The sequence below is a fragment of the Nicotiana tomentosiformis genome, chromosome 6, assembly GCF_000390325.3.
Source record: "Nicotiana tomentosiformis chromosome 6, ASM39032v3, whole genome shotgun sequence".
Lineage (NCBI taxonomy): Eukaryota > Viridiplantae > Streptophyta > Magnoliopsida > Solanales > Solanaceae > Nicotiana > Nicotiana tomentosiformis.
Window position 1 is genome coordinate 148,035,387 of NC_090817.1, and position 26,411 is coordinate 148,061,797.

At 34.2% G+C, this 26,411-nt stretch overlaps 3 protein-coding genes and 1 pseudogene across 3 annotated transcripts; 2 read left to right on the plus strand and 2 right to left on the minus strand.

Moving 5' to 3' along the window:
* Window positions 1–425: 425 nt before the first annotated feature.
* Window positions 426–2,165, minus strand: LOC104110877 (uncharacterized). The gene is made up of 2 exons (XM_009620436.2): window positions 969–2,165; window positions 426–580 (listed from the first exon to the last, which is right to left on the minus strand). Exons 1-2 carry the CDS (start codon window positions 1,341–1,343, stop codon window positions 563–565), a joined length of 393 nt encoding a protein of 130 aa, XP_009618731.1. The 5' UTR covers window positions 1,344–2,165; the 3' UTR covers window positions 426–562.
* Window positions 2,166–16,492: 14,327 nt separating this feature from the next.
* On the plus strand, window positions 16,493–17,256 carry LOC104110878 (histone H2AX-like). Its single transcript, XM_009620437.4, has 2 exons — window positions 16,493–16,783; window positions 16,874–17,256. The coding sequence occupies exons 1-2, from the start codon at window positions 16,577–16,579 to the stop codon at window positions 17,093–17,095; spliced, it is 429 nt and encodes a 142-aa protein (XP_009618732.1). The 5' UTR covers window positions 16,493–16,576; the 3' UTR covers window positions 17,096–17,256.
* Window positions 17,257–17,872: 616 nt separating this feature from the next.
* On the plus strand, window positions 17,873–19,267 carry LOC104110879 (histone H2AX-like; annotated as a pseudogene).
* Window positions 19,268–20,197: 930 nt separating this feature from the next.
* On the minus strand, window positions 20,198–24,431 carry LOC104110880 (NPL4-like protein 1). Its single transcript, XM_009620438.4, has 2 exons — window positions 23,231–24,431; window positions 20,198–20,770 (listed from the first exon to the last, which is right to left on the minus strand). The coding sequence occupies exons 1-2, from the start codon at window positions 24,215–24,217 to the stop codon at window positions 20,516–20,518; spliced, it is 1,242 nt and encodes a 413-aa protein (XP_009618733.1). The 5' UTR covers window positions 24,218–24,431; the 3' UTR covers window positions 20,198–20,515.
* Between the last annotated feature and the right edge of the window lie 1,980 nt (window positions 24,432–26,411).

Sequence of the window (26,411 nt, forward strand, 5' to 3'; positions counted from 1 at the left end):
TATGATCTTAACTTTAGTGTGAAATTATCTTTCCACTATAGCTAAGAAGGATTTGAGAATTGGAAAAGCATTTGACTTGGCGCTTAGTAAGTAAGTCCAAGTTCCTCGACTAAAATTATCAATAATTATTAGAAAATATCTACATCCATCATATGTTGGATTGCCATAAGGTCCTCAAGTATCTATATGAATTAAATCAAACACATTTTCGGACGAAATGGAACTAGTGGGAAAGGAAAGTTTGGATTGTCTTGCCATATATAAGACAAACAACACAAGAAATAGAAAACTTAAAACAAGAAACAAGAATAGAAGAAATATTTTTCATATTGCTCAAAAGTATGTGGCCTAATCTATAATGCCATAATTTCTCTTTTATATTGAAATCTGAAGAAGTAAAACAAGAATATAAAGCAGGTTTATAATGTTTTTCTTTAAAATTTATGCTAGATACAAAATATCTACTAGTGAAATTGAACTAAATTCTTGGAAATAGTTGCAGAAGGCCTTGATTGAAGAATGTAAAGTCCTCATCTCTCCCTACCAATCTCCCGAGGGCTCTTTAGTGGAGGGCCTTGCACTAGAAAACAAGTAGAATGAGTGAAAAACAGTGAGTGACTGAGTTGCTTACACAACTTGTGAACAGACCGGAGATTATACTTAAATGAAGGCACATACAAAATATTTTGTAGAACCAGATTAGAAAAGTGTGTAACATATCCATAACGAGTAACTAGGAACTTTTGAGAGTTAGAAAGATTAACTATTCTAAGCTTGATTAAAGGTTTAAGTTCAGTAAAGAATCCTTTGTTATAAGTCATGTGCACAGAAGCTCCACTATCTAAAATCCATGATTGAGTATTGATTTGAAAAAAATATGCAAGGGATTTGAAAAAACTGGGTATACCAGTACAGTTGGCAATGACAGAATCATCAGAGGTAGTGGCTCCTTGCTAACCAAGGTTTACCTGTTTAAGGAGTTGAAGTAGCTGTGCTACATTCTCTTTGGTGAGTAACTTTGCTTCTGAATCTGCAACTATCTGTTCCCCTTCATTGTTTGTAGTGAATGTATTATTTGCCTGAGTTGCTCCCTGAAATTTTCTCTGCTTTGTAAACTTAAAATCTATTGGAAACCCATGGATTTTGTAACACTTTTCAATGTTATGACCTGGCTTCTTGCAATAAGCACATATCCTTGAGTATTTCTTTGCATCTGAACCCTCTTTCTGTCCATTGTAGTCATTGAACTTCTTCCCCCCTCCTGTCTGATTAGCAACAAAAGAGGCTGACTCCCCTAGATTAGTAGGGGTAGCATGAATCTCCCTCTGCTTTTTATCCTGCATAGTAATGAGTATGCTTGACCAATGGATGGCAGGGGAGAGGACAAGAGTATATTGCTCCTAACTCCTATAAAGGAGTCATTCAAACCTATAAAAAATTGTAGTAGTCTCTCGTCCTGATGAGCTTTCATAGCCTTATCCTTAGCACCATAATCAAAGTTGCACACACAAGCAGAGAAAGTATTGAGAGCATCTAGTTCATCCCATAAACTTTTCATCTTAATGAAGTAAGTAAAAACACTGTGGTTACCTTGCATAACAACACTTAATTTCTTTTGTAGTTGGAAAAGTTTGGCTCCATTTGTTTGACCAAATCTGTCTTCGAGGTCATTCTAAAAGTCCTTTGCACTCTGAGAATACAACACTCTCTGCCATCTCTTTTAATACTGAGTTGAGAAGCCATGAGAGAACCATGTCATTGCACCTTGACCAAGCCCCGTGAAGTCTATAATCTACATCAGGAAGAGCTAGGGTTCCATCAATGAACCCTAATTTATTCTTAGCAGACAAAGCTATCACTATAGCTCGTCTCCACCCTCCATACGCTCTTCCATCAAAAGCTGAAGATACCAGGTTCATACCTGGGTAATCAGAAGTATGCAAATAGTAAGGGTGAGCTGAATCAACCAAAGAGTTAGTAATAGAACCAGTTGCAACAGGCGTAGATGGGGTTGAAGTAGAAGAAAGGACTACATCAGTGGTTTATCCATTAGTTCCCATGTATGGGAGATGAAACAATTTGAAAAATTAGAATTTGTAAAAAAAAAAAAAAAAAGGTGATTTGAGGCAGCTTAATCACTTCTCCGATACCATGACAGAATTGAAAGAAAAGGATCGATAGAATTTTCTGTGTATTGATTAAATGAGTAACGGACTATACAAGCTACCTCTTATATACAACAAAAATGGAATCTAAAATATAATTGTCTATACACTTGTCTCTATTCTATTGGCTACTCTATAATAAACTCACATGCTAATTACAAGAATAAATAATATGTGTAAATTAGAAACTTAAATATCTTATCTTCAGCTTCTTCTAGTAGGCCCAAGAAGCAAACATTCCGATGAGCCTAATGAATGTGAGCCCAATAGCTATGCAGAGCCCAATATCTTTATAAATTCTAGTCAAAACATTTGTTTGTTTGTAACCGTTGATTATTTCCACGTGGCTGGATCTCATCTAATCAAGATATTATAAAGATGTTCAGACATCAATTGTATCGAACACCCTAGCAGACCACTGTACCTTCTACAAAACCTTTCTTGTTCATCGGGGAAGAAAACCCAAATCCAACATAAACATGTGCAAAAGATTATAGGAGTAATCAACAGTTCAAGATTACAAAATTTAGATTGTAAGGACTCGAGACAACAATGTTTAACATAACAAGACTTTGCAATTTGGGATGGAAGTCAATAATGTGGACTAGTTAGTGAAGTTTTAAATGTGGACAACGTTAATTAAGACTTTGCAATTTTGTAGGACGTTAATAAGAATGTTAACCGATATTCAGGACGCTTAATGTGTTGGAATTTGCATATTGTCTTAGGGCAAGAAACAAATCGCTTCAACCATATTATAAGCATCGTTTGGTTGGGAAACAAGTTATTTCAGAATTCATTATTCCGGGACTGTTATCCCATATTCTCATAGGATAAAAATAACATTACAATTTCGGGATCACTAATCCCGAAATTTATTATACCGCAATTTTATCTCAAATTTAATCTCAAGATTAATTATATCTTATCCCTCTTACCAAACAACTTATAAATGTCACTTGTTACTACCTTGTACTAATATTTAAAAAACAAGTTGTTCTTCTGATTAATGAATGAAACTAAACTCGCTCCTATAAAATATACTACTGTACTTGTTTGGTACGATCATTGTTACTGTTATTTTATGGCTAAAGCCTTGGACAACGAAGGTGAACAATAAGCGTGCAGATATCGATTAAAGTTGAATAAAAATCTTAATGCTTCATAGCAGTACGTTATCGTGGATTGAACATAACATTATATGCCTGTAGTATTATTTTTGTTACAGCTTGATTTTATTTTATTTTTATTAATTGTGGTATTCGGGCCAATTTACGCTTATCTCGTCTAATTCTATAGGGTATCTACTCTTTTTTGTTAGGTACCGGATGAATTTATCCATCAAACTTGGACAAATAAAAAAAATCACCTAGTGTTTTTGTCTCCTCAGAAACACAACTTGCATTCATTAAAAAAAAAGAAGAATATCCACATTTAAATTGTCAAATTTTGGTAGCTCTTAATAAATATGCAACATTATCCAATTGCCGAAATCATATTCCTTTGTGCATTTGTACCCTCTATCATTTTCTAAAGTGTCAGAATTCAATGTAAAGAGAGTCGATAATCATTCCCTTGTCCTCTCAAGATGTAAGTTGGGTTTCCTTGATAACTACATTGAAATGGAGTATCTAATTAACACAATTAAACATGTAACAAGGCTACTTGTGAAAGATATTACAAAAAAGATTCTTGAAAAAAATTGGTAAAGAATTTTGTATACTGGGTGCACAATACACATGATATGTTGCTTTAGACAGATCATGTGGTGGCGGTTCATATTATTATTAGGGCAAAGGTTCAAATATGCCCTTGTACTATACGAAATTGAGCATATTTGCCCTTCGTCAATACTTTAGCTCAAATATGTCCTTACCGTCACATAGTTGGTCCCATATATGCCCTTAGAGTTACACAGTTGGCCCATATATGCCCTTTTCGAAACGGAATTCACCCAAACTAATTAGTTATTTCTTTAATTGTATTAAAGTGTATTACAAACACTATTTTCTTTTTATTAGTACTTTTTTTTCTTTACCTTTCTCTTTTCTTTCTTCTTTTTTCTTTTCTTCTCTTTTTTTTTTCTTTTTTCTTTCTCCCTTATCCGATTTTCTCCATTAATGATGTCTTCTCCATTTTCATCACCAATTTCACTTGACAAAACTCACGAATTCCAATTACTAAGAAAATTCTCCCATAAGGTAATCAAGTTTCAATTTCACTGGCCCTCTAAATAAACGAAATTAAATTGTTCCAAAAATTATGGTTTAAACTTTAAAATAATAAAAACATCTCAACCTTTAACAATACTCAAAAGACCAAAATATTTAAATTATTTCTAGAAAGATAATTTATTGATTAAAAGCCTGGAGTTCAAGTTGTAGTGTTATAAATTTGAGTTGTTAGTCTTTTTTCAGCTGAACATTTCCTATTTTTTATTAACTATGTAGATTAGGGGTGTACATGGAACGGGTTGGTTCGATTTTTATCAAAATCAAACCAAACTAATTATATCAATTTGAATTGTTCGATTTTATTGAATTTTCGGATTTTTTGTTACATAAATATTATTTCAATCTTACTTTGTTAAATTTTTAAAAAAAATGACAAACATATGATCTATAAAAATATTCTTATGGGAGAATGTTCTTAGTAATTAGAATTCATGAGTTTTGTCAAGTGAAATTGGTGATGAAAAATGGAGAAGACATCATTAATGGAAGAAATCGGATAAGGGAGAGAAAAAGGAAAAAAAAAAAAGAAGAAAAGAAAAAAGAAGAAAGAAAAGAGAAAGGTAAAGAAAAAAAGTACTAATAAAAAGGAAATAGTGTTTGTAATACACTTTAATACAATTAACGAATGAGCTAATTAGTTTGGGTGGATTCCGTTTCGAAAAGGGCATATATGGGTCAACTGTGTAACTCTAAGGGCATATATGGACCAACTATGTGACGGTAAGGGCATATTTGAGCTAAAGTATTAACGAAGGGCAAATATGCTCAATTTCGCATAGTATAAGGGCATATTTGGTCCTTTTCCGTTATTATTATTATTGTTACAAGATTAGCAAAGAATGCATGCGCGGAGAGAGAAATTAAGTAGTCAAATAAATGAGAGAGAAAAAAAAACAGAGCAGGAAAGACAAGGTATTTGTAGCTTTTGGAAAAGAGATACAAGGACAATGCATATATGTCCAAATTGTTTCCTTTTGATAATCAGAGCATGCGTCTGCCAAAAAGTAGCTCAGCCAAACAATATAGTTCACGACACAAATATGATCAGAGGCATATATACTTATTCTTCTAAATTCTTTTCAAGAAGTTTGCTAGCTACTGTTCATTGCTTGTACTTAATTCTATATCATCCTTCAATTTCAAAAAGAGATTTTTACGGTCATATACACTATTTGAAACTTTATTATTCTCCCTACTCAAGTTTTAATTTAATTACATAGGCATATATAATTTACCAATTATATATATTTTAAGAATTTAATGAGAATCAATTAACTCATATAATCTCGCTAACGTACATAACCCACTCGCTCTACGTTTCTCTGTCCATACCCCCACGATACTTATACTCTCTCCCTCCATTAATGCTCCCTTCCATTTTTGTTCAAATTTTTTTTATAATCTCCCTCACACTTTCTAATTTCTCTCTCAAAATCCTACGAAATCGGTAACAGCTTAAAATTTCCCTTCCCTTACGATGAAGAAGAAAGGATTTTCCGAAGAATAGCCCTAAAAAAACTAATGTTGGTGATATTTCTACTTTTTATTTGGGTGTTTTCTCACAGGATTCACCCAAAAAAGTAGTGAAATCGATACATGCAAAACCAGAGACAAAGTCCAAGCTTTCCCCTTGTGAAGTTAGGGCAGAAGCTCGAACAAAACTCAAGCATGACAGGGATGCTGGTGAATCTTCGACATCTGCTAAATCAGTAAAGCGGAAGGGCAAAGAAATTGCTCGTGATGATGATTTCATCGAAGAAGAAGTTATCCCGAAACATGCAAAAAAAATCAAAGTTTCTCCTACTGTCAAACCTTCAAAAAAAAAAAAGGTTCAAAAATCTCCTAAAAACATACCCAACAACCATTGGAGAAAGTAAAATTTTAGTATTTACAATTTTTGTTCTTTTTTTAGTTACAAAACTTGTTTTTATTCTCATGACTATACCTATTTTTTATTTTTCTGTATTTGTAGAAGTCTACATTATGTATATTTGTTGTTGGTTATCAACCTTTCTACATTTTTGTGGAAATTATATATTATTCGAAATAATTTTGTTAGGGAATGTACTACATGATTTAGTTAGTTTTATTGGTTATTATTTGCTTTATTTCTAGATGTTAGTTTCATTTTCTTTAAACAAATTGTATATATTATGTCTAGTTGTTAGTTTCTACTTTCTTGTTCTAAATATAATTTTGTCAGTACATTTGTAACTTCAATGTTGTTCAGTTGTTATAAATGTTAACTAATTTTAAAACTTATTTGTATGCAATGTATTAATGCCTTTTTGACTATAGCTAAAGTGTAGTAGAATTGTTATTATTTTATTTTTTGGTCCTTAAACATGTTTTATTAACTTACTATTTTTTTTGGTGCAGAATCGAATATTTTTTGCACTACATGATGTTGATTATGGCATTACTAGGTTCCAGACATTATCCGACCATGTCGTTCCTGCCTAAATCAAGGTGTTATTGTCTGAAAATGGGTTAAAGTTGTTTAAAAAGACATATTTTGGGCACTTTCTTTGTATGCCCAAAATATGTATCCAAAACTAGACAATTCACCTTCTCGTGAAATATGAATTGAACGCATCCGGTTCTTATTTTTTTACAGCAGAGATAAAGGGTGAGAGGCTGAAATTTGGGTTGAGGGAGTTTGCCCTTATCACTGGCTTTAGATGTTTTACAGAAGTAACAGACTTTGGTTACACAACTAAGTATGACAGTAAAACAACGAGGAGCTATTTTTCGAACAAGAAAAAAGTTGAGAAGTTGTACTTGAAACAAATTGTAACCAGCTATAGTTGGATGAATGATGAGGATGTCGTCAAGCTATGTATTCTTTATCTCATAGAATTTTTCCTATGTCCTTTAGAGAAAGATAATGGTTTGATAGACCATTTTAGGTTTTATTTGGTGGATGCGGAGCAGTATGCGAATTTCACATGGAGTATCGAAGCTTATACACAATTGCTTATGTTTGTTAGACATAAGTTGAACCCTTCTGTGCATTTTTATCTCATTCGAGATTTTCCGTCCTCGCTATGCAAATCTGGTTGTATGAGTGTTGCTCTACAATCAACACTGATATAGCTACATGGGTTGGTAATTCGATCCTCTACATACTTAATTGGACATCTAGTAAGGACAAAATATGAATTTTTGTATTGGAAGGGAGTATGATCAAACCATCATGGATCAAGGTAAATATTTTTTACTTATGTACAGACAATATAAATACAAATTATCTACACATTTTATACGTATGATGACTAGGTCCCTCACATTTTTATTTCACTCGGTTCACCAACATGATTGAAGCCCTAAAAGAGCTTTCTAGAATGACTTTGCGAGACAAAGTTGAATAAATCCTTGAAAAAACTAAAACACAGGCCGAGCATCCGACAGAGACTCCATCTCCATCTGGCAATAAGAAGGCAATGAGAATAGATGGCAAGAAAGATATTCTGAAATAACTAAAAAAATTAAGAAAAGATGTTTATAAGGTAACAACTTATGATATTCCTAGCTGGTTTCTTTAATCTATGTTATGCAAATTATTTCTTTAACTCTCTCTATTTTAATACGTAGGTCGGTTCAGACCTAGGATTGTTCAAGAGAGAGTTATACTTGATTCTTGATTTTTAGTCTTCTTTATATATCTGTACGCCTCTAATTGTCAGATGTATTATAACCAATTTTTGTTCTTTAGGTTTTTCAAGAACTAGGTAGCATTCGACTGCTACTCAATAATTCCATCAAGTCTGTGTTACAGGCAATAAGAAGTCAACGGGATATTAACATTGATGCTAAGGTTTCATTCAAAATATATTCATTTTGGACAATAATTTTTACCATGTTTATGTTTATATTAACATTCATAAAGTATATAGCCTAACAAATTCTGCTTGAAGTTTACTGGTAGTTCTGTAAAAAATAATGAGCATTACAAAGAAAAGAACAAACAATAGTATCGTGGTAGTAGTGCTAAATCAGTGTTGGCCAGCAGCTATAAAATAAGTATTTTAACAATTTTAACACAATTTCATGATAAATAATCTACATTATATTTACATTATATCTACATATAGCCTAAATTACTAACAAATAATCTACATTATATTTCTAATTGTTATCTTAGATAGAGGGCACATGTATGACATTCAAAATGAGGAGAATGTTCCTATATCATGCTCTGTAGGTGTTGAATTATCTTCCCAATTTCAAGGAGCATTGGAGGAAGAAATTACAGGTATGATTTAGTACATTTTATCTATATATTTCACAATACATATTACATCCCAGCTACAGGACAATATTTAAACAAATTAACTATAATTTATCTACAGTGTTGTTTGTATTTACTACAAATGATCTACAATTTTATTAAGTTGTACACATTTATTGTAACAGAGAAGGAAACTATGCATATGGACTCTCCAAAACATGATGCAAGAGTTGGCATATAAGGAGAGTATTTAAATGAGGAGAAGGAGACTACGCATTTGCAATCTCCAATTCAAGAAGCAAATGTTATACAACAAGGAGACGATTGCAATAAAGATTTCAGTGGTATTATATATTACAATATAATTGTAGGAAAAAATAACATCTTTTATATAAGTTTCAGTTTTTCCAAATAACTGATGCAACCAACATACAATGTTGTTTTTTTATTTTTAATTTTATAAGTGAACCAGTCGACTACATCAATGTAGGTGATTCGGACAATGACTCCAGGTCTGGTAAAAGGGCAGTAACACTTGATGATTTTGAACTGCCAGAGAACTTCTCACAGATTGTTAAGTTCGGCGAGGTTAATGAAGATGAAACAACTCATGCGCATCAAGGAAGAACAAGGGTTACTCGAAAGCATGTGAGATCTCCCTTTCTCCCTTATTTCAGTTGTGTGGGAAGCACTTATGTTGGACCTCCTCCAATTTTCAACATCAAGCATCTATTTACTTGGGTTATTGGCGAAGATGTTGATCCCGACTTGTTGAAAGAATTTAATAAGTGGTTATATTAAGGTACCGACACGGTTTCAAAGAGGTTAGATTATACATTTTTTTTCATATTATCGAGTGCATACAATTTATGGATTTTCAATTGAAACTACATAATAATTGTACTTGCTACGTCTTTAAATAGGAAGAAGATGCCTTATACTTTAAAAGATAACCAGCTCAACCTGTGGTTTGATCTTGGAGTGGAGAAAGTTGATAAAAAAGACTGATTTTATACTTTGGCACGTTCAGGGAAAATCCTCAACAACACGGAACACACATACCTTGGCAGAATTTAATAATTAGCTGCGGTATTTTATTATTTTAGATATCTGTAGATTTTTTGTTTGAAAATTGTAGTTAAATTGTATTCACCATTGAGAAATAATGAAATCTATTTTTTTATTTATTTGAAATACATTGATGTTATTTTATACTATTTGAGGAAGAGAGAAAAGTACGGTCCTGAAAACAAAACACGGTTTACAACTACTGATTGTATCTTCAAGACTAGAATTGAACAAATTTATGAGAGGTACATTAATGCTCCAGCAAATAGGAAGCTTGTTGTTGTCAAACCCCAGGATGTTATATCACAATACATATTGGGGTACCGATTAGTTGCAAATATTGCATGGGACAAAGTTGATTTTGTGATTATAGCCATAAACATTGTGGAGAAATTTCATTGGTTGTTGGTTGTGTCTGGCATTACCGATAGGGTTCTACATGTTTATAATTCTATGGTCTATTCACAAAATCACAAACTTGTTGAATTTGTTGTCGACAAGTTTGCTATTATGATCCCCCTCTACTTGTCATGCATCGGCTTCTATGACAAGCGCTCAGACATCATCTACAAGAATACAAAGGCATACATTGAAAAAGGTGTTACTGACCCTCTTGAAATTCAGTGGTTGGTCGGTGAGATACCTCGGCAAAAAGAGGGGTCATTGTATGTGTTATTTTTCCTTTTATTTAACTAATTATATTTTACATTGAATGCTAAATCTTTTTCCCTTTTATTTTTTGCAGCAACTGTGGTGTATACGTGACGGCATTTGCAGAAGATGTCAGCATTGAAGAGCTATCGATTTCAAATGAAGACCTTTATGATATTGATCAACACCGTAAACGCTATGGAGCGCTCCTTTGGGATTATGCTAGGAAAAAGCAATAGCTTGGTACAATTAGTGAAAGTGAGGTGACCGACAGATTAGCAATAAGAAAAGGTGCACCAGCTGTAAATTATGCTAGAAAAAAGCAATAGCTTGGTGCAATTTATTTGTAGCAGATTTATGCTACAATTGTTTTACCTTTTATTTTCTTATTTTGTCCAGAATTCTACTACTTAGAATAGAAAATATGTGTGGTATTTTTTTTGGTTGAAAGTTGTTAGTACTTGATCTCGATATTGGTACTATATAATTTCTTTATAACATAACTACAACTGAGTCTACAACTACTATACAAACATACATAATCTATCAGATTTTAGCAGTGTTGTTAGGAAAGGCTGAAAAGTAATAAATAAACCCAGTATTTGAACAAAACAACTACAAACCAATTGCATTAAGAGTTGAAATCTGCTTAGCAAACATTCATTATAGGAGAATCTTTATTCAAATTAACAGCACAATTACACCACAATTATAATTCTCCGAAACATAACAAATACAACTTAATATGGCTTAGAGGATAGATTATCATCAATAGTACTCAGTAAAAAAATAATAATTTAAACTATATCAATTTTTATTTCTTTTCGGGAGCATTGCTAAAAGATCTTTTGTTATGCCCTTCTAGTCCGCAATTGTCACATGAAACCTTGTACTTCTTTGCATTTACTTCATCATATGGTTTGTATCTTTATTTTTGCGATCTTCCTCACTGCCTTTTCCTAGTAGGTGGCATTACAACTTCTTTAGCTATATGTTGTGGCACATTTCAGTTGCTTTCATCATGCAGTGTGTCTACTGGTATTTCATAAGTCTGCAAAAGGCCCTCCCTCGTATAATAAGGAGAACAATAATTTTCATAAGAATCGTTCATATGCCTCAAAGCTGCCAAATCATGTGGACATGGAAGTTCATCAAGCTAGAATTGTCCACAACTACATCTCTTATTTTGAAGGCAAATAATAAAGCGCTTCACACCATCTACCACAATATGGATGTAATCTGATTAAGCCCTCACCTACAATTTCATTACAAACACACAACAAGTTGTCAGCAACATATACAAAATAAAATAACTATACTTATACAACAATATTTCTACAATTATCAGTATATATTTAGTTTGATGAAATCAATGATATGATGTTATTGGCCATAACTTACTCTCATCTTATCCGATAATGTCATGTTGTCCCCCAACTCTTTATTGTATTTTTTTTCTAAGGTATGTGAACTTACCCTTTGCATTCAATAATTTTTCATTAGTCCAACGTTCAAGAAGAGTCCTCATGTACTCTAATAGTTCTACTACGGGCAACTCTCTTGCATCTTTAGTTACCGCATTGAAGGACTCTGCAATATTTGATGTAATCGTCCATGTTCGGTTCACCGTAGCATGTACCCCAAGACCATCTATGGTAGCCAATATCGTATATGTATGCTTTAACACGTGTGTCGATCTCTTCAATCTTTGACATTTTGTCATTAAATTCATCAAGCGTGTATGATCGTGCCGTGGCAAAGTATAATTCACTTAACTTTAGATGACCTTTCTTGAACTTTGACCTTACATTTGTCCAAATATGCCACATGCAAGCATAATGTGGAATGCCGGTATAAACAGTAGGTCTTGCCTTCAATATACTTTCATTCCGGTCCGAACCAACACAGATATTTAGTTTTTCACCATATGCATGTTTGAATTGCTCAAAAAAAATACCTACATGATGCGTCATTTTCTGAATCAACAATGGCGTATGCTAGTGGTAATATGCCACCTATCACATAGGTAGCAAAACAAAATTCAATTTCAGTAATAAAACTTGAAAATATAAAAAATACAGTCTCAAAAATAACTTTATAACTTTTTTTTACAATTAATCTACATTACCCGTTGTATCCATTGTGCTAGCTGTTAGCATGATTCCCCTATATGCCGATTTCAAGAAGGTGCCATCAACTACTAAAACTGGCCTATAATGCTCCTAACCCTTGATGGACGTACTAAGTGCAACAAATGCATATAAGAAACAGTCATCTTCAGTCTTCTGCAATTTCACTACCAACCCTGGATAAGTCTTCTCCAGAATATACAAATAACTCGGCAAGCGACTGTAGGAATTAGCTGCATGACCTCTCAAAAATTCCAAAGCCTTTTCTTTCCTCTCCAAGCTTGCATATATGTTAAGTTCACACCATGATTCGACAACATGTCAGTTTGTATATCTTTTGGTGTGTATATTGCATAAGGATCCGCATATTTTGGCATCACCGTACTGCCAACTACCATGGCAGTAGGTTTGCGTGGTATATATGTTTTGTCCATAAAAGAGCATGTGTGCAAGCTGTTGCATTTTTGAACCTTGAACAATGCTGATTCATTTATGCTGGTGGACTTGAAGTGCCACGTACAATTATCCCCAACACATATGAGGCAGTAACTACTGAATAAAAATAATTCAAAAAATGTTATGCAAATTATAGATACAAAATACGAGGGTGTTTATGCACAACAACTTGTTGTAAATAATTTATATACAATTTAACTACAACTTATACACAATATGAATTTGACAAATAAAATATTCCTACCTTCTTGCACTAGACCTTTTCACCCTAAATTAAAATTTATTCATGACAAAATAGTGCTTCATTACACTGACAATTATTTTCTTGTTTTTGTAAACTTGACCTAGTTCAATTACATTTGGCGTATGTTTTGTTATAGTGATACTTTCATATTCCACAATTGTTGGAGATGTTTGCATATCAATCAACTTCACTGTTCCTCATACTTCTCCAATTGTGTTACAATTACTTGACAATTGTCCCACTTTAGTATTACGATAATCAGAAGAACCTGCACTCAATTAAAAATATAGTAATTCAGACCTCTATATATTCATGGGTTCAATATTTGACAGAATACTTGTAAAGACATAACAGTTGAACTACATTTGTTATGTAGTATTATTGTAGATAATTTATACTAAAATTATAGAACACTTGAAATTCAAAAAACATCAGCATTGGAAAAACAGAGCAAACCTGCAATTGTGCTCGCATTCGACGTACCGCATTCCTAATCGAAATCACGCACTGTTATACATATCAGATATATTCCAAAGTTTTTGTTTTCCTTTTTCGTCTCCACATACACTCGTACTCCTATATAGTTCCGAATTTTCATTGGAGGACAATATTCGTTGATAATATATTTGATTTCGATGATTTTTGCGGAGGTATCGACTATTAGATGCTCTACAATTGCGGAATTCAATTGACTATAATTTGAATCTTCATTGACTGCAATTCCGTCAATATCACAATCTTTGTATCTCCCAACGCTATCCCACCGATCATTGAGTTGAAGCATAATCGCTAATTTTGACATTATGTTGCGAAATTCAATTTAATTGTAGCTAATTGTTTACAATTATTTTCTTCAAAACCTTTATTTATGATAAACCAGAGAATAGAAGGATACTACAAATATGTTACCTTGAGTATGGTGCGATGATAACCAAGAAAATATGCGTAATAGAAGGATTCTACAAATATGTTGCCTTGATTATGGTGCGATAATCGTGTCAGTAAAATCTCTAATTGATTAGTGTACATGAACGAAAAAATCCCTTCTAAAAATACAAGTATTGGGATATCCTATTATGACCTCTATTCATATCCATTTTACCAATGGAGACAATACTGAATTTCACGATTAACACATAACTATGCGGCCCATTTACTTGGATAAGTAGGTATGGTCTTGTTTTGGTATTTTTGAGGTGAAAGGTACAGTTTTAAACACAAGTTATTAAATATAGGCAGAATAGCCTGACAGACACCTCTACTTATTCGGCTTTGATATCCAGGTCCCCCTACTCTATATTGTTTCAACTAGACACTTGAACTTGTATAAAATATTAGTCTTAAACACCTCCGATACCGTGTGTTGTTCACTCACACTGATATAAAGGACACATCAGATCCACCTAAGATAAATTAATGACACGTCGTTATTTATTTTTAAAAATATATTTTTTAACAACAAAATCAAACTCATAACCCATTCCTTTTTTCTCCCAAAAAACTCAAACATTCCTCCTCTCTCTACCATTCCATATTTGCCTCTTCCACCCGCCACCACCACTACCACACACCGCCACCCTTCCTCTTCCATATGAAAGCACACAACTAAACCTACTTCGTTTTTTTTTTTGTTGTTCTAATTTTTTTCCATTACTACAATCGATTCAACCAGCCATGGTATTCCTGCTGCCTCCATCGCTGACAACCACTCCAGAATCGCCACTATCTTTCCTCTTCTATTCAAATTCACGTCACCCTTTCAAAACCCAGACATCGAATGGATTAGGGAAGAAAATTTATCCTTAAATTCTCTTTCAAACCAAACACCCAAGAAGCAAAACAAAAAATAAATAAAAAGAAAGAGAAGAATGTTTCGCTGACGATCTTTATTTAATATTTTTATTTTTATCCTTTGCAAAAGCTTGTCTTCAAAAGTTGGGGAATAGTGATGTGGGAAAGGTTCCAAAAATTATAGGGCCAATCTGACGGTGATTTCAGATCTATGGTGGTGAGGAATATCACTGGTAGATAAAGAGGTGGTGGAGGAGGGTTTAGGTTAAAATGGAGGAGGTGGACAAGGTGAAGAAGAAGGGGGAGAGAGAAAAATGGGGTGGAGGTTGGGGTGAAGGTGGAGGTTGGAAGGCAGAACGTGAAGGAGGGTTGATGACGTGTTTTTTTTTTTTTTAAATTTAATTTGTTGTATTTTTTTCTTCTTATTTTAGTCATTTTGGTTTAAATATTTATATTCACGCTACTTATACGCGTGAAATACACGTATTTTGTCCAGCTCAACCATTAAGTTGCCACGTAGACTTGGTCAATGGTTAGAGGGGTTTAAAATACTGACTTTGAATAACTATAAGTGTCTGAATGAAACTTCATTGAGTACAGGAACCGGGATGACAAACGCGAACAAGTACAAGTGTTTGCGAGACCATTATGCCTTAAATATAAAGAGATGTTTACACAAATAGCCGACTAAATTCACTGTTTACTTTTTTTAATTGGTATACATAAATTATACACAATTATTCACGTATTATATATGAATTATAAACATATTATACATATGTCATCTATTTTTTGTTTTAAGTAATTAGGTAGGCGACAATTTAGGTTAATTGCGCAAATATAAATTAGTAAAGGTTATGTGGAATTAACATTGATGTTTACCGTCAGAGCGCCTACATTATACTCCATTAAAATACAACACTTTGCTATACATTGCGTGAACATGAGATGATTCGTGCATCGGATTGCTCCTTTTATGGAATTTAAATAAGTTTAAGGTAAATATAAAAGGGAGAAACTTGTCGAGGAACTTCAACCTACTCCTTTGTCCTTTCTAGTACCATGTTAGAATTTTGGTAATAAAAACTTGGTGCATTGATTTTAAACAAAATTTTCTCCACGAGTACATTAATTTATTTGTTGTGTGAATATAAACATGGGCATATCTAAGTTTGTGGTGCGGGTATCTATAATTGTTGTATGGTATACATGTACTTGAATTGTCACAAACGATAGCAAACTTGAATTGAAGCTTGAATTTTGAAGTAATGTGAAATTATAATTCGGCGGTAATCAAAGGAAAACCAAACATGCGAAAAAATAAAGCGGTAAAACAAAATGGAGCCAATTCCAGCAAATTTTTTAAATAACGGGTTGGCGATTCCTGTGAAACTATATAAGCCAATTACATCCCAACACGTGGTCACAGAGCAAACTCAAGATTGCCACGTTTGCGATCCGCGTGATACCAAAGTGAGCTAATCAACACTACTCATCCCCTCTCTATATAAACCCCAAAGACCAGTATCAATTTAACAGAAGCGGGAAATCAGTCTTTGATTATTTCAATCAAAAATTACTAAAAGCATTCATTTTCATTAATCAACATGAGTTCTACAGGAGAAACAAAATCTGTAGCGGGTAGAGGAAAGGCCAAAGGTTCAAAAAAATCCGTCTCTAGATCTCAAAAAGCAGGTCTTCAATTTCCAGTTGGCCGTATTGCTCGTTATCTGAAAAAGGGTCGTTATGCTCAGCGTCTTGGCTCTGGTTCACCAATTTACCTCTCTGCTGTTCTTGAATATCTTGCTGCTGAGGTACCCATTCTTACCCATGTTGTATAAAAATTAAATATGTTTTGTTTTGGGCATTTGGCTGATTATGTTTTTGATTTTTGAATTTTACAGGTGTTAGAGCTTGCTGGAAATGCTGCTAGAGATAATAAGAAGACTAGGATAATTCCAAGGCATATACAGCTTGCGGTGAGGAATGACGAGGAACTCAGTAAGTTGTTGGGGAAGGTGACAATTGCTAACGGTGGAGTTTTGCCCAAAATTCATACAAATTTGCTGCCTAAGAAGAATGGAAAGGGGAAGCCAGAAGTCGGAACCCAATCACAGGAATTTTAGACTCTGCTGTTAAATTAGTTTGTTGGGTAGGCAGGTTTAATATGTTTTTGTGAATTAGTAGTAATATGTCGTTCTGAGCTTGCCTTTTGATATGGTTATAGCCATCTATGTGAATGAGAAGTTTGTTTCTAGTACAATCAAACCTGTACTATTAGTTTCAAGTTTCAATTTGCATTTGATCTATTGGCAAAAACTAAGTAAATTATGCCACAAGTAATATTCAATCCCAAGCAAGTTTGGGTTATGAATGAATGTCTGTTACCTTATGTAAGAACATAATTACAAGAACATAATACACATAATTAAAATGGAATAAAATAATGGTACATGGGCCATATATTATTATGTTTCTAAAAACAAAATTTATGTTGATAACATCCACTTAGATTGAATAAATGACATTTGTAATCTTAGAATCGAAACATGGAGTACAAGTTGCATGTCTTTGGATTGTAAGATAAGATTTTTCTATGTTGGAAAAGAGTCTAAGGCCTCGTTTGGTAGGAGGGATAATGAATAATTAATTATGAGGTTAAATTTAAGAAGAGTTTATTCTATATTTGGTTTGGAGAAAATTGCGATATAACTAACCGCAAGATTAGTTATTCCGGTATTGTTAGTTTTTTTTATTCCTATAAAAATATAAAATAATTAATCATGAAATAACTAATATGAAAATAATTAATTTTGGGATAACTTCTTTCCAACAAAACCAAACGAATCCCAAAGGTGATAGTAGTATTTTTGTTGCCAAGTATTAACGGATAACAAAATGATGCAAAAGTCAATATTATGGGGTCTATGTCATCCTTTATCAACCCAATGAAAACAAGCAAAATATGACAAATGGAAAACCCCATATTTCACGATTCCTATATAAGGGAGTCGTGGTGGTGATCCAGTTTTTCATTCTAAGAAATTCTCATTTCCATTAGTAAAGAGAAAACAAATGAGTTCGACAGGCTCAACCAAAGGAGGCAGAGGCAAACCAAAGTTGACAAAATCGACATCTAGATCTCTGAAGGCTGGCCTCCAATTCCCTGTTGGCAGAATTGCCCGTTTTCTTAAAGCAGGCAAATATGCCGAACGTGTTGGCGCTGGTGCACGTCTACCTCGCCGCTGTTCTTGAATATTTAGCCGCTGAGGTAATTTTTCATATATAGTCAAACCTCTCGATAACAATCTCGTTTGTTTTGAATAGTTTTGGATGTTATAGCGAAGTGCTGTTATAGAGAAACTACATTATAACATAACATAAAAATTGGTTACGAAAAAGCTTGGCTTTTATAGAGAAGTGTGGTTATATAAGGATGCTGTTATAGAGTGGTCTGATTGTATCTCATCCATCTTAATCAATCTTCACTTATAATATTGAACTATTGTTCTATCTTACAAATTTCACAAAGCGTGATCTATTCCAAGTAAAGAAAAAAAATATAGCGATTAGCTGCATGCGGCCATGCAAAGGAATTACGTTTAGTATATTGAAATCATTGGAACACAATAGGTTCACCCAATTACCTTGAAGCTAGAAATGTGGTTCATGGATAGTCATTACTACGATATCTTTTCTCTTTATATGACTCTTGACCTAGAAAGTGGACGGTATCAAACTATGTTGTGTTTTACCAAAATTGTGAGGATCTAAATTTGTTTAATCATGCATGCAAGCATTGTATTTCGGCGTCATCTTTTTCTTTCCTTTTTTAAAATATGGTTGAGGTTTGATTGTAATAATAGTACAGGTTCTGGAACTTGCTGGTAATGCAGCAAGAGACAAAAAGAAGAATAGGATAGTGCCAAGACATATACAGCTCGCAGTGAGGAATGACGAGGAGTTGAGCAAACTTCTAGGAGATGTTACCATTGCAGATGGGGGTGTTTTACCCAATATTCACCAGAATTTGTTACCCAAGAAGAGTGGGAAATCCAGAGATGACATTGGGTCCGCTTCACAAGCATTTTAGTTATTCTTTTCAAATTATTTACAGATTCGGCTTAATTTGACTGGCTGTAATAGGTGTGAAGTACTTCCTTTTTTTTAAGTTAACTAAAATTAGAGTAGATAAATTTATACTTTTTCAACTTTTGGAAAGGTTTTATCATGTTACACTCAATTGTACACACGAATCAAGATTTGTGCAATGAATACAACATACTTCCAGTTGAATGGTTAGCCACCCAGATGGTCTCTTTCTGTTTTTTTTTTTTAATTTTTTTTATTTATTATTGCTACGTATACAATATTATTGTTGTCATTGCTCTATGTCAGCGTCTTTGAAAACTACATAAAGCTATGTATCCTGCCTCAAACATACGCTTGAAAACTGGATAATTTTCCTACAGAACAGCTTAACCAAGAATGGAAAATTATAGTACCAATCGTGTGGAACTGGAATCTCAAAAACACAGGACGTATCCAGTTTTCAGTTCCATGTTTTTATGTGAGAGAACAAACATGAGATTAAAAGAAGAAAGGAAATTCAGGACTGATCCTCAAGGTATTGATTGTATGTTACAAATAACTATTTTTTTGCACGTTTACCATTAAGATTGGGAGCTTAGTCTAATTTCAAATGTTTTCTTGGAAGAAAATAATCTGTTTTTGCAATGATAATGTAGAAGAAACCACTCTCAAGAGTTCCCAAACAATTTTTTTAAGGATGGAGTATGTGCAAACTAAAAGATCAATAAAAGAGATGATATTGTTATTTGATTCTCTATATAATTCTAGTAGTTTCATTTTTGAATAAATTAGTTAGACCATACTACTGTAGTTTGTTTTGTGATTTCCATAGTAATGCAATAACGAACATGGTGCTTCATTATGAATTTCGGGAACATTACTCAACTTTTTTTAGGAGTATTACCATGTTACCTATTACCTAACACGGTGTTTAATCCCCTGCATCTCCAAAATTCTGTTGTCTCTCTTTTTTAAGCAAATAATAAGTTTCAAAAGACTGCAACATTTAAATGACCCCAATTGGCATTATAAATGGTTTCTTCAACCAGAGTTTTAGAACCTTATGATAAAAAGATAAAACAAAAGATGAAGGAATTTTCCCCGTAGATACTAAAACACGCAATCACACTATGGGGTCAAGGTCAACGAAGTCTGCTCTACCAGAGAGTCATTCCAATTTCCAGTACAAAGGCAAACAACCATAGCCCACGAATTTAACTCCAACCAGTTATACTAGAGCAAGTAGGTATAATTTAACCAAAGTATTCAAACACATTGGTGGTCAATATAACAATAGGATTTCAGCACTGCAAACATGTTTACCACACACTAGAGCGTAAGCATTAGGACTCAAGAGGCACTGAGGTCTCACCAGACAATGAACTGAATGTCACTGGGATCTTCTCTTGTTGCAATACATGAGCAGTGTTGGTTTTGTCAAATGGCAATGCTGTTCAAGAGGCACTAGCCATGGATTCTATAAGGAGCTGGTAACCTTCTGGGACAGCTGTCTGTGTATGCACACATTCTGCCAACGCAGGAACATCTGCATTAATGTCCAAAAATTTGGCCAGCAGCAGTAGTAAATGGAAATCTGAGATTCGCTTCACAAAAGAAAGATTCTTTGTTCGATTGAAATGATCTTTTAATGCTCTCATGCTCACTGGAATATTCCTGTTTTCAATAGGAAATGATGATGATAGAGGACCCTGCGCAGTCATAAGAATTCACATGAGACGAGAGCAGATAAGAGTAGATGTTCAAAGTAAATACTATCACTAGTACGATAGCAAAGGAGAACAGAAGACAAAGGGAGAAGGGGGTCGAAGGAAACTCTATGCATCCGTCCAACAATTGCAATGGCAGCACATATGTGCAAAATAAATATTAAAAAGGAAATGAAAAGAAAATTGACAAAATAACAGGTATCTGAGTGGAACTGTCAAAGACATCACTTTTTGCATCTCTTTCATCTCTGGAGACTCAATTTTCATTGCTCAAACCACTGTGGTAGAATTATAGCCAATTGTAGCTTCAGTCTCACTCTAATATATATCAAAACTTAGAACTACCATGAAGTCCTGCACTTTGAAATCTGGTAAAGCTGCCAATAGTAATTGGGAATGATGTAGGCTTATAGATTAATCGTCAAAATCAGATGTCACATACTAGAGTTTTCTCTCTTTTGGCTTCAAGACAGAAATCATAACACCACCTAGCACCACGTCTTCTTCCTACCTAATCAGAAAGTAACTTGATTTGATGCTTAATCTAAGAGCAGAGACAACTACCACATGATTCTAAACACATTTTACAAAATTAGGAGCATAGTGTTGCCTTCACTAGCTATTACATCTTATCATAAATCACCAACTATATCAGATGATAAAGCAAAGTGATTATTTTCCTCACTATAGCCTAACAGCATCTGAGGATCATCCAGCAAAAGACACTCAAATTCCGCCAAAACCAAATGACTGATGCAGCACTTAACAAGAGGTAATCTGAGCAAACAGAGGAAGGGATTTTGGAATATTTTGAATTACAGTTTGGAAAACATTTATGATTTGCAAGTTTCATGTTGAAAGCATACTAGTACACTTAAAACTGAGTTTACTATAAGCATATTGTATTCTCTGTCCAAAACCTTATTGGGAAGCCCCTTGCCAAGGTGTCCTAGGCAGGCACTGGAAAAACCAGATTTCCCGCGCACTTCGCTAAACCAAAAACTTTAGGTCCGAAAGATATATCAAATTCAAAAGATTGGGAACATTGGATTTGATAACAATACCTTCATGAATGAAATCTTAATGCATCATTAATATGTTCTTGTTTTTCCGGAAAAACAAGAACATATTGTGATCAAATAAAGTAATTTTCCTAAGCACCTCACACTTGAAAATATATTCAACCTGTCAGGACCAAAATCGGTACCAACAACAGCTTGCACTGCTATACTCCAGCGCCCGTGTTTTGGGTAACATCAATTCCCCAACCATCTTATTTATCACGTGATTCACATCAAGTGAGAGGGGATACAACTAGTGAAGGAAAACTAAATGAAGAAAAAAAGTTAAAAAACTCCCTAATGGAAAGATTCAAAGATATTGTTCCGTGCATTCTAATATTAATTAAAATTCAATTAATCCTGCCAAAAGCTGACATGGAGGGAGAAAAAATTGCAGGAATTGTTAGCGTGGTTTTCTTTCCTTCCATTCATTTTTTGGGTAGGGTAAGGGACACATAAGAACATATTGGCATTTGTTTTTTTTGTCCTTCCATTTTTGGTGGAAAGAGAATTAACCAAACCTATGAGTTGAATGTAACAATAATACTTTTGCAAAAGAGGAGATGGGCTGATGCTCAAGCCTGGTAATTTTCTACTGGAGTCAAAGCTGTAGCCTAAAAATTTATAGGGCAACACGCTCGAGCCTAAAAAGTCCAATGACCTCAGGCTGGGTAAAGCCCTAATTTCAAACTTGAACCAATCCCTAGAAATGTTCTTTTGACATTAAAAAAATTATCATAGATAAATGAGTTCATGTTTGCGAATATCATGCTTCATGTTACGCCCAAAAAGTGGAAAAAAGGAAAAAGAAAACAAAGCAGAGTTCTCCTACCAAACAAATACAGCTAACAGAAAGATGACAAGCTGAAAGAGCAAATAAGAGACTAAAATATGATGAAACATGCCGCATCACCTACTGAAAGAAACTAAATTGCCCAGAAATTCTTTAAAAGGTAGTAACTTCAGCCATTAGAGCGATACGTACTATTTTAAGATATTCTCAAGCTACACTACTAGGTAGCAGGTTCTACCATCCACACCCTCTTACAGGCTTTAAATGTAGGGCGAAGGCATATGGCATCAAATCTCTATTTAGGGGTTCGACCAATGACCTATTGGCTACAAAAACCATCTAAAGCATACAGTTGCTTGAAATAAGCACGTATTTGACACATGTTATAGGAAGGTCTTGCCATCTTCAGCAATTCCAACCAATAAAAAAGGCATCTTTTAACACCATAATTAGAAGTAATGCAATATAAGGGAAGGAAACAAACATGATTCTCATAATCAAATCCAAACAACTAATCAAGACAATAAGTAAACAATTCACAGAGAATAACTCCATACATAGAAAAAATATGCAATAAAACCAACGTACCTGATGATCAGCAATCTTGACAACGACCAAGAAAAAGTCGTTATCAACTTCTCTGGTGTCCTTTACTCCAACCACCACATCTTTCTTCATCTTAGAAAGCTTTGGATCAATCATCTCATCCTTATTAACCTCTGTCTCAAACCACCCTTCTTTAAACAACCTAACACACATATCACTCATCTGAAACGCCTCAAAATGTACATCCGCAGCGCCATCCTCATTCACCTCGAGCTTCACTATAGCCGTCACCCACTCCTTCAAATCACCCTCAGCATGTAACTCAGCCGCCTGCAAAACTTCCGCAGTCGACATTGTGTAATCCTTTTTATCCTGACTAATTGTCTGTGTAAATATAAACCCTACTTTCCTCATCCCTAATCCAATAGCTAACGCATCCACTACATTCTCCTCATCAGGATCGCGTAAAAGTATCAAACTTTCCTCCGTCCCCTGCTGTGGAGGCTCGTAGATGAAATCAACCTCCACTTTCCCCTCAGGGGACACTGTGCCGTACATAAACCCGCCGCGTTTCACGGCAAACGCTAGGGTTTCGTTCACATAATGCTGAAACGCATTGGCTGCATCGCGATCGAACGAAACTAGCTCACAGTGAGGGTTTTCTTGTCTTGTAACTCGCATTTGCTTTGCAATTAGGTCATCCATGGTCATTTTTTTACCGAATGAACCGGCGGGGTTGACAGTCGGACCGGCGACGGTCCGCTCGCCCTCGTACGCGAGGTACACTATCGAACCATGGGTTAAGTTGAGAGAGGAGATTGATGTAATAGGATTTGACATATCGGTGAACCGGGTCCAATCATCAAGGGTTTTGGCGAGCAAAAGGTTCTGATTTGTAGATAGGGTTTGGGATTGAACTGGAACTCGAAGCTGGGACTCGATTTGAGCTTTGAGTTGGGAAATTGTGGCGTGTGGATTGTCAATGGTGACTCGTTCTAGCCCATCTCTGCTTCTGATTCTGATCATCATCTTTGCTGATTTAACCACTTGTAATTTGATAGTTTATGTATGCACAGCAATAATCTAAGAGATTTATGCCGATTTTAAGGGAATTGAGGTGTTTATATAGGTAAACACCATTGAAGGATAAAGGTGGAGTGCAGTGCAAGAGAAGTTTTTTTCAGAATCTTTATGGAAATTGGACCGACGAAGAAGAAAGGAAGTATGAAGTAAAATCGTGACTTATGTAAAGTATATATAAATTCTAGGAGATTTATTCTATTTTGGATTGGGCCTGGACTTTGCGGATTAGTCCAAATTAGGTATGGAGTTGGACATGTTTTGGGATGGACTTTTATGTGGGTGACCAAATGTGTAATTTCCTTCATAATTTATGATGTCAGTTTGACGATATAAAAGAAGGAAATATTTCTACATCAAAATTAGGGGGAAGTGCACGGTTAGCCACTAATTAGAGATGTCTTTACTCTTTAGCCACCGTTTAAAATATATTTACTTTTTAGCCAGTGCTTAATAATTTTTTACCCGCCCGGACAAAAATACTCTTGTACTAATATTAAGGATATCATGTCCTTAACTTCATATGTTCAGTGTAAATGTTAAGGACATGACGTCCTTAACTTCATGTGTGTAGTGTAAATATTAAGGACATAATGTCCTTAACTTGTATTTGCACCTTCTGTTGTTAAACTTTAGGACCTCATGTCCTTAACTTCATATGTGTAGTGTAAAGACATGTTGTCCTTAACTTCATGTGTGCAGTGTAAATGTTAAGGACATATTGTCCTTATTTTTATGAGTGTTGTATAAATATTAAGGACATGATGTCCTTAACTTCATAAATACTGTATAAATATTAAGGACAAAGTGTCTTGTATTTGCACATTCCGTTGTTAAACTTTAGGACATCATGTCCTTAACTTCATATGTTCAGTGTAAATGTTAAGGACACGACGTCCTTAACTTCATGTGTGTAGTGTAAATATTAAGGACATAATGTCCTTAACTTGTATTTGCACCTTCTGTTGTTAAACTTTAGGACCTCATGTCCTTAACTTCATATGTGTAGTGTAAATGTTAAGGACATGGTGTCCTTAATTTCATGTGTGCAGTGTAAATATTAAGGGCATAATGTCCTTAACTTTATGAGTGCTGTGTAAATATTAAGGACATGATGTCCTTAACTTCATAAATACTATGTAAATATTAAGGACAAAGTGTCTTGTATTTGCACATTCCGCTGTTAAACTTTAGGACATCATGTCCTTAACTTCAAATGTTCAGTGTAGATGTTAAGGATACGACGTCCTTAACTTCATGTGTGCAGTGTAAATGTTAATGAGATAATGTCCTTAACTTGTATTTGCACCTTCTGTTGTTAAACTTTAGGACTTCATGTCCTTAACTTCATATGTGTAGTGTAAATATTAAGGACATGGTGTCCTTAACTTCATGTGTGCAGTGTAAATGTTAAGGACATAATGTCCTTAACTTTATGAGTGCTGTGTAAATATTAAGGACATGATGTCCTTAACTTCATAAATACTATGTAAATATTAAGGACAAAGTGTCTTGTATTTGCACATTCCGTTGTTAAACTTTAGGACATCATGTCCTTAACTTCAAATGTTCAGTGTAAATGTTAAGGACACGACGTCCTTAACTTCTTGTGTGCAGTATAAATATTAAGGACATAATGTCCTTAACTTTATGAGTGTTGTGTAAAGATTAAGGATATGGTGTCCTTAACTTCATGAATGTTGTGTAAATATTAAAGACAAAGTGTCATGTATTTGCACCTTCCATTGTTAAACTTTAGGACATCATGTCCTTAACTTCATATGTGTAGTGTAAATGTTAAGGACACGTTGTCCTTAACTTCATGTGTGCAGTGTAAATGTTAAGGACACTATGTCTTTAATATTTACAAAACACTCATAAACAAAGGGTAACAACGTCTTTTCGTATTAATTTTAATAGAGTAGTGGCTATTTGTGCTCAGCATTAAAAATACTGGATAAAAACTAAATGCCATGTTAAAAAGTGGTTATCCCACGCTATTTCTTCTCAAAATTATGTACTTATTACCCTTGCAGAATTTGGCTCAGGGCGGCCACTTTGTGATATTATATCAACTTCAGTTTTGAACTATCTCAGACTTGTTTTATAATTTTTAATTGAGCGGTAATTCTGACGAGACTGA

Coding starts and splice junctions, on each gene's coding strand:
- LOC104110877 (XM_009620436.2), bottom strand. CDS start 1,343: ATGCAGGATAAAAAGCAGAGGGAGATTCATGCTACCCCTACTAATCTA.
- LOC104110878 (XM_009620437.4), top strand. CDS start 16,577: ATGAGTTCTACAGGAGAAACAAAATCTGTAGCGGGTAGAGGAAAGGCC. Junction 16,784..16,873: donor TTGAATATCTTGCTGCTGAG/GTACCCATTCTT, acceptor TGAATTTTACAG/GTGTTAGAGCTTGCTGGAAA.
- LOC104110880 (XM_009620438.4), bottom strand. CDS start 24,217: ATGATGATCAGAATCAGAAGCAGAGATGGGCTAGAACGAGTCACCATT. Junction 20,771..23,230: donor TCAAGATTGCTGATCATCAG/GTACGTTGGTTT, acceptor ATGACTGCGCAG/GGTCCTCTATCATCATCATT.